Below are 8,664 nucleotides of genomic sequence, written 5' to 3' on the forward strand. Positions count from 1 at the left end.
AATAAATTGAAGCAAAAGTTTCACTTATCTTCATATTGGCACCCAATTATAACAATACAATTTATTTACAAAACTTTCAAAAGGGTAATGCGCATCAAATCAACGCCTCGTAACGACGGTATTTTCAAATAAAGACTTCAAAACTTTTCGTTGACTTTTTTTGCAAAATGAATTGATAAATTAAATTCAAATGTTCTAACAGACTATCAGCAAACAAAATCATTAGTATTCCAATCGGGTCTTCTATTTCAAAAGTTCCAAACGATAGCTTACTTCAAAGCTTAAAAAGATAAAGTTTCATTGAACCTCAATAGAAATAACAACTTTTCTTGATTTGTCGAAAGTATATAAGACCACAGAATGAGTGTGAAATTCTATACAGTTTGAATTTCCTCAAACATGCTGACTTTTCTATTTTCTGTACTAATTACCATACTAACTATAAGTAATGCCTCTAATACAAACAGGATTATTGGAGGCAAGTTTGCAAATCCTGGACAATTTCCCCATCAAGTGTCAATGCAACTTAATGGACGTCATCATTGTGGAGGATCTCTTATATCTGAAACTTTTATCGTAACTGCTGCTCATTGCACAATTCATCAGTCACCGAGTCAAATGATGATTGTTGTTGGAACAAACGATCTTAAGTCAGGGGGAACTCAAGCCCAAGTTTCTAAATTTATCATTCATCCACAATACAATCCAAAATCCCAGGATTTTGACATATCCTTGGTTATGTTGAGTGCTCCGGTTACCTTTGGACAGAACGTGAAGTCAATTGAAATGGCTGATGCTGAATCAAACCATCCGGCAGATACTTTGGCGACTATAAGTGGTTTTGGAGCTATCAATGGAAATTTGGAACTTCCAAATATGCTTAAATATGCTCAAGTTCAACTCTGGAGTCGTGATTATTGTAATCCGAAAAATATTCCTGGAATTACTGATCGAATGATTTGTGCTGGACATCCTAGTGGTCAGGTGGGTGCTTGTCAAGGAGACTCAGGTGGTCCTTTGACTGTGGACAATAAACTATTTGGTGTTGTGTCGTGGGGCTTTGGTTGTGGTTCACCTGGCAAACCAGCTATGTACACTTTTGTGGGAGGTCTACGATCATGGATTAAGCAAGTTTCGAATGTTTGAAAATAAAAAAGGGGGAACATATTTGAAATAAACTATAAAATTGTATGCAATAGAATGTAGCAATTTTATTTCGTTTTATGAATTTTGTATAACTCTAATCTAATCTGAGTCGACTTGGTTGAGGTTTAAGGGACAAAAACTCAAAGGGTGAGTTCTGGAATTTTAACATTTCTCCGATAGCAGAGAATTATCATCATCATTTAGGAGATATTCTTGTATTGAGAATTGCGAATATATTTGAAAAGTCGCAGAACGTTTTTCTGCTGATCGGCAAAAGAGAATATTAAAGCGAAATTTTGTATTTGTTGTTCTATTTGTTTAGTGAAAAAGAGCACGTTTAAGATTTTATTTAAAATCAAAAAAAGAAACTAACACAAAAACATATTTTGACATATTAAGCCAATAGATTTAATTTCTAAGAATTTAATTTTTGAACATACAAAAAGAAACATTTGGTCAAATATTTAGCTTAATATACATTAGGTTTTTGTTTTTTGTAAATGAAAACATTTACTATTATTATTTTAATTTTTTAGTTTTTGGTTAAGCATACTCCATTGACGCAATTTAAAAAACAAACCGTCAATCGTTAATTCTGTCTTATTTTACTAAAATAAACAAATGTTACAACAGTGCTAGAATCACTTGATTTTTCAGAAATTATAATTATCATATTCAAACGTTGAAATTAATAAAATGGCGGATCCAGAAGGGGGCGGGGGGTGCCATACTCCTTTTTCAAACTTTGTTACCAAAAGTACTTCTTTTAACTGAGGACGGAACGAAGACCATAATATGAATCGGGAATTCAGACCTATTCCAAAAACATAGCACAAGTGGGTCCCATGATTCTGTCCGTCAGTCTGTCCTCTGGCCTCTACAACCTACACCTTTGTGTCGATTGAAATTAAGGTTTACAGCCGATTAGCTTAAGGCGTTTTTTCATAGAAAATTAATTTTTTTTTAATGAACCGATAGATTTTTGTATAACTTTCTCTAATTTTGTTTTCTTAATTCAGCTACTTTCTACAAAAAAAAACATATTTTATTTTTGCTCTAGAAGGGTACCCCTCATAAAAGTGTTATTTTGTTTTAAGTTTTCTCAAGAACTAATCGACAAATTTCAGCAATCTCCTCTTTCAGTGCAAGCTCTTGTCGATGTTCAAATTGATGATGATATTTGATGATCAAAAATGTCATTACTTTTTTTTATGTAAAAAAAAAAAATTTTAGAAAACTTCGTATCTTAGAAATGGGTGCATATTTTTGACGAACTGAAAATGTAAAATGTATATTTATAAGCACTTAAAAACTGCATACCAAAAATATTTAAAAATTCTATATATAAAAATATATTTAAAGAAAAACAGATTAAAAAAAAAACAATTGATGTAGGTAAGTTTTTTGAGAAATAAAATTGCAATACAATATTTGAGAAAAACTTATTTTGAAGGAACATTTTTAAATCTCAAAATGTAGGAAATATTTTTAATCAGACTTTTTTGAAAGAATTACAAAGTTCTAGCTACCCAGTCGTGAATTTTATTTCTTTCAAAATAAAGTTTCTATTGAAAACAAAAACTTTTAAGATCTTAAAAAAATGTACTACTTTTTTAATTGAATTTGCTCTAGAACTGACATTTTAATCACGAATTTTAAGAACATAAATATTTCAAAAACAGCAAAGTGACACATTTGTTAAACTAATGACTAATTGAAAAACACAATTAAAAAACAAAAATCCACAAAAAACGCATCGGCAATAGCTAGATTTTTGTATTTCAAAATTGGTACAATTGAAAGAAGACCTGTCAAAATAATATACAAAAAAAAAACACAAATAGAAAAAAGTTTTGTGAAAATCAAAAGTTAAAACTAACTTCAGCAAAAAGACACCATTTTCATTTTAGAAAATTCCGTAAAACGTAATCATTTTTAAATCTTCTTGTGCGGTGGAAACACCAAAAAGATTTATTTAATCTAAACTGAGATAAACCTTAAGTGGAAACATAGGAAAACTTTTCTATTGTTTTCTCTTGCTAAATAAGCCCTAACACTCACAGATTGATTTTTTCCCCAATAGAAAACACATGATTACAAATGCACAACTATGTACTTAACGAACGCAGCCAACAAGATACAAATGTATTATCAATCGTACCAATATTTAAGAACAAAATCACATAAGATTCATTCGAGACTCGAATAAAAGTCAAAAACCCATCCATAGCAAGATTCTACTTTAACTTTTATCGGTAGTATTCATACTGCGGATATTGTGTTTGTTATTCGTGTAAAATCCTACTATACTATTGATAGATTTTCCAACAAAACACGGGTAATATAAAAACTCTGAATCTTTTTTTTTTGACAGGAGGAAATCTTCAAAAGACACTTGGCAGTATTCGACACCAAGTAGTGTGGGACTCTTAACCACTAAAACCACCTCTTCATCAGGACCAATCTTGAAGGATCGACCTCCGATTTTTCTTTCTTAACTTTGTACAATCACTTTGGGGGAAGTTTAAACTTTTAATACTTTCCCATGTTTTTTTAGACCATAAGCTCATGAGGCTTGGTTCTTCTTAATCTCCGAACATGGTTTCTTATATTCAAGACGGACTCCATTTCAGAATTAGTATAACTTTGCAGGTTCTGGTAGTGCGATACAGCGTATTTTTTAACAACTTCTGTAACCATTTCTATTTGTAAGTCAGGATGTAGATTGGTATTTCTTATGTACCAAGGTGCATTAATTATTGCACGAAGGACTTTGTTTTGGAATTTTTGGATGATTTCAGTATTTGTTTTCTTTGTAAAGCCCCATAATTGGTTTCCATAGGTCCAAACAGGCTTTAGTACTTGATTATACAGCATTATTTTGTTTTGGATTTATAATTTAGAGTTGTTATTAAGTAACCAATACATTTTTCTTTATTTCAAGTTTAGTTCTTCTCTTTTCTTTTTGATGTGCTCTTTCCACTTAAGCTTTGCATCCAAAGTCATTCCAAGGTATTTGGCCGTATTGGCGTAAGGTACAGCTTGATTATTAATGAATATTTAAATATTGTTTATCTCTTTATTTGTAAAGTTTAAGTGTGAAGATTTTGTTTCATTGAGTTTGATACTCCATTTTTCGGTCCAAGCTCTCACTGTGTCGACGGCATTTTGTAGTTTTACTGCTGCCTTAGAGACACATTTGTTGGGTACCAAAATTGCGGTATTATCTGCAAAAGTAGCCATTATGGTATGAAATACAGGGTAGGACCTAGGACACTTCCTTGTAGTACACTGTCTTCTATTTTCTTCAATTCCGAGTATTCTTGATCGTACCTTACTCTAAACAATCGGTCTGAGATGTACGATTTTAATATTTCAAAGTACTGCCTGGGAAGATCCCTTTGCAGTTTTTACTCAAGTCCCTCATTCCAAACCTTGTCAAAAGCTTAAGCAACATCTAAGAAAATAGCTGAACATACTTGTTTTTTTTTTCTAATGCTTTTTCTATTACATGATAGTCGACCAAATTAAATAGTAAGACTATACCTTGCTGGACAACAACGTTCTAAAATATTTTAATAAGTTGTCACCTTAACCCTTGAAATTTGTACATTTAAGGTTAAGATACGCATTTTGTTAGTTGGATGTTGTTAGCCTCCTTTACATAACATTAAAAATCATTTTTAAGCGGTGAGTAAAACTCGTCTATATGTTAAGCCCGTAACCCCCCTTGATTAAAAGTCTGGATCCGCCCTTGAGTCAATATTTGACAATGTTTATTATTTGTAGGAACTAAAAACCAAACAAAAATGTTAACCTTAATTATGAAAGGGTGTTTTTTTTTAAGCAGCAAAACTAAAAAAAACTGAAAAATATAAATAATTTGTATCCTTGACTGCTGACAGAGTGGTCAGGAAACTTAGATATTCAGGTAAGAACAAAAATTCGACAACTCAAGAACTTATTTTTTACAAAAACATTTTTTCAAAAAAATTATATGTTTATATTTTTGGGTAGATACTTTTTTAAACAAGGTACATCATATCAAAAAACAAAATTCTAAGAGTTAAAGGAAAACTGTATGATCTTGAAATATTGCAATTTTCTCAATATCTCCCGATTTTCCTGAATTACTCACACATAAGAATTATTGATAATAAAAAGCGCCACCAAATTTATTTATTTTTATTACATTTGGTAAAATGGTCATGATCATTAGACATAATTTACCTTAACTTTAAGGTTAATAAAAGCAAATTAAATATTTGAATTTCTTTTAATGTTTGTTAACTTGAAATCAAACATAATTTTATACAAAAGACCAACAAACACAAAAATTATTAGAATTCGACATTCGAACAACTGATCAAATATACGAACACTATAAATTTTGTTGTCTCCAAAAAGTATAAATACCGTTAATGAGTCAACTTTTTGACAGTACTTTGTCAAAGTTTTGGCAAATTAGACTTTTATAACGAACTACTTAAAGTGTAGTGAGTTTTTCCTTCAAAATGAAGTTTTATAAATTATGTGTTGTGCTATTGTTTTGTGTAATTCTCACTCTCAATCCATATACCTCAGACGCTATAAATGAGGACCAAGAAATTAACGCCATCAATGCTGGGGTACAAGCTCTTGCAGCTGTCGTCGCCATGTGTGTAACAGCCGTTCCGATGGGACCTATTGTAGTTGGATCATTGGGTTTAATGCATGTTGCTTCTATGATATTAACTGGAGGTGATGAAGAAGGTGTAGAATCATCTTTTAGCAAAATAGATCTTCTTAGATCACAATCAGAAATCGAGAATGCTATCGAAAATCTTGGTGGAAAACTAATGGATCAATCGGAGAAATTGTTGCGTGAATTAAAACATGTGATTCAAAAGACCCAGATGATGGAAGGTATGCGTTTAGACTTGGGATCTATGGAACGAGCACATGTTGATAAAATGAAAGCTCTTATGGATCCCAAAAAGACTGGAGTACAAAAGAATGCAACTATTGCTGGTTTATTGGACAACGATAGTAACTTTATGGAAAGATTGAGGGCTTTCATTGACAGGTACATTAAACCGAGGGTTATTTTGGCTTCAGCTGATGAAATTAAGTTGTTTTACGAACTCACATTGGAGAATGATCGTTTATTGGTAAGTTAACTTTTAGTGTTTGCATTCGTTTTGGAGAAATACAATTAATATTTATTGTTGAAAAAAATTGGAAACCATAAATCAAAAATAAAACTCATTTGAAACAGGCTTTGGAAAGCAAAGATAATTACCAAGATTCAACAAGCAGCAGAATTTTCAAGTCCTACATGTATATCTGCAAGACTCTTACAGAAGCTTATGTCTTACCCATAATCGCTCATGCTTTACAATATCAATCTGAACTTAAGAATGGACTTACTTCAGGTACATCCCATAACAACCTTATTAAAAAAATATTTCACTCTTATTGTTCATTACTTTCTCAATTATTAGATGCAAAATCAACCAAGAGCAATGCAGATGATCTTATTGAATATTATAAAAACGACATGAGGGCTCTGGTTGAAAAAACAAAATGGGCTCTAAACAATGCAGGAAGAGAAATCCGTAATTCACCAGTTTTCAAATTAGAGAAAGGTAAAAAGTTTGTTCCAAGAACTTCTAAGTGAAGTCATATCTAATTTTTAATTTCAAAATTGTTTCTATTACTTCAAAGGTGTCACTTTCGAACGCTTATCATTTGCCTCTACATACCCAAGAATCTTTTACGCTAATGGCTATGGATGTGCTGAAGAGAAGAGTGTGCTTAATATTAAAGACTATCAAGTTGGAGAATGCAAGTCGTATTCAGATATAATTCCCTTAAATTCTCAAGTGTCAATGTTCTACAATGTATTTATTGAATCGTTTTTTGTTGTTTTCAGTGTTGGTTTATTTATTTTCTTAATTGTTACAGCCCGATGATCTTGAGAGGCCCTACCAGTACATGAAAGTAAAAACTCCCAGTGGAGAAGAAGAAATACTTGGACATATAAGTTCAGACTCCAACTTACATGAACAACAATTTACAAGTCAAGATCCATGTCCTTTCACTCTTTGTCCTATTTATAAGAAAAATGCAGCCGCAATATCAACACAGGTGGTTAGTGCTGAGCCCGGAAAGTAAGTATGATTCTTAATTTTGAAGCCTTTATCAAATTATCGATTCTCAAGCCTGAATTCTGATAAAAACAACTCTTTTTCTTTTCTATGTTAGTGTTATCACTGGGCTGCGTTTTAGAGTCGAAGACGGAGTAATTTACATTGATATTCAGCAAGGAAAATTCATAGATGTTCTTTCAGTAGATCCCAAGGTCTATTGGACAAAAACACCAGCAGGTGGACCAGTTCAATACCTGAGCTCAACTGCCAACAAGCTTGAATTGGGTGACTTCGAAGTGGAAGACAATGTTTACCTGACATGTAAGTCAATTTGTTTTTCAAAGTATTTTCAGTGTATTTTCTTAAATTTGTTTAAAACATTTAAAATTTTCTATTTCCAGCGATTCAAATTGCCCCAGTGCGTGGACGATATAATTCTATGCGTTTCGAAATCAAAGTAGGAGGTTCAAGCGGTCCTCAATGGTTTAACCTTGGTGTACAAGGAAACCGAAATTATTTCCCTGATTCGTAATGAAATTGACATTTTTCTTACAAAAATTCATAATTGACTTTACGCATTTTATTTGCCTGCTTCTTTTACAGAAATGAACTTCAAGTTTCTGAAGCCGATGATGCAGAGAAAGCAGAAATTGACGCGAAAAATTTGATTTCAGAACCTCCAAAAGAAGGTGAACGCTACTTTATAACCCTTAAACAATCTGACATTAAGAAGGATCTTGGTCGCTCAACTTATCCTCTTATTGATATTCGACCAGTGGTTTCAAGTCCACCAGCACCAATGAGAGGTTTTGGAATATATCACACTAATGTTGGATTATTGTCATTAAAATTAATCACACCCAAGTTGGATCATTTGGCCGATTATAAATTGACTGAATCTATTCTACAAAAAATAGCTTAAGAAGAAGATTTTTTTTTAAATTTTTGTTTGTTTCATAATGCAGATGTTTGATTTTCAAGACATAACTTTTACTTATTTTTTAAATAAAGATTGTCACAAAATTATGTTCATCCTATTTTTAATAGAAAAAATGATTTAGACAAATTTTTTGTAAAAAAGTAATTTTAAAAACATGACAATTTTCAACAAAAAAAATCTAATTGACATACATTTTCCAAAAATTTAAATAACTCGTAGTCACATCTCAATCGTGTCGTTACAGAAAATGTCTTTAAATTTAGTTGATTCAATGTTTGAAGGTGATGTTCTTCACACAACGAAAAATCTTAAATGGAAAATGGTCGATAGACAAAAGAACATATTGGACCCCATTAGACAAGAAAAGAAGTGTAGGAAAACAATTCAAGAGGTGGAGAAACGAAATACAATTTGTTTGTCCAAATTACTGTAGAAAACCTTTAGACC

At 31.7% G+C, this 8,664-nt stretch overlaps 2 protein-coding genes across 2 annotated transcripts; both read left to right on the plus strand.

The window, feature by feature from the left end:
- The first annotated feature begins 393 nt into the window (after nt 1–393).
- On the plus strand, nt 394–1,146 carry LOC129947903 (trypsin-1-like). The gene has a single exon (XM_056058658.1). The coding sequence runs from the start codon at nt 400–402 to the stop codon at nt 1,144–1,146; it is 747 nt and encodes a 248-aa protein (XP_055914633.1). The 5' UTR covers nt 394–399.
- A 4,462-nt stretch (nt 1,147–5,608) lies between these two features.
- Nucleotides 5,609–8,303, plus strand: LOC129946293 (uncharacterized). The gene is made up of 8 exons (XM_056056426.1): nt 5,609–6,296; nt 6,404–6,560; nt 6,630–6,773; nt 6,853–7,028; nt 7,093–7,298; nt 7,393–7,598; nt 7,679–7,805; nt 7,881–8,303. The coding sequence occupies exons 1-8, from the start codon at nt 5,661–5,663 to the stop codon at nt 8,197–8,199; spliced, it is 1,971 nt and encodes a 656-aa protein (XP_055912401.1). The 5' UTR covers nt 5,609–5,660; the 3' UTR covers nt 8,200–8,303.
- The last annotated feature ends 361 nt before the right edge of the window (nt 8,304–8,664 follow it).

This window comes from Eupeodes corollae, chromosome 2, assembly GCF_945859685.1.
Source record: "Eupeodes corollae chromosome 2, idEupCoro1.1, whole genome shotgun sequence".
In the NCBI taxonomy this organism is placed as follows: Eukaryota; Metazoa; Arthropoda; class Insecta; order Diptera; family Syrphidae; genus Eupeodes; species Eupeodes corollae.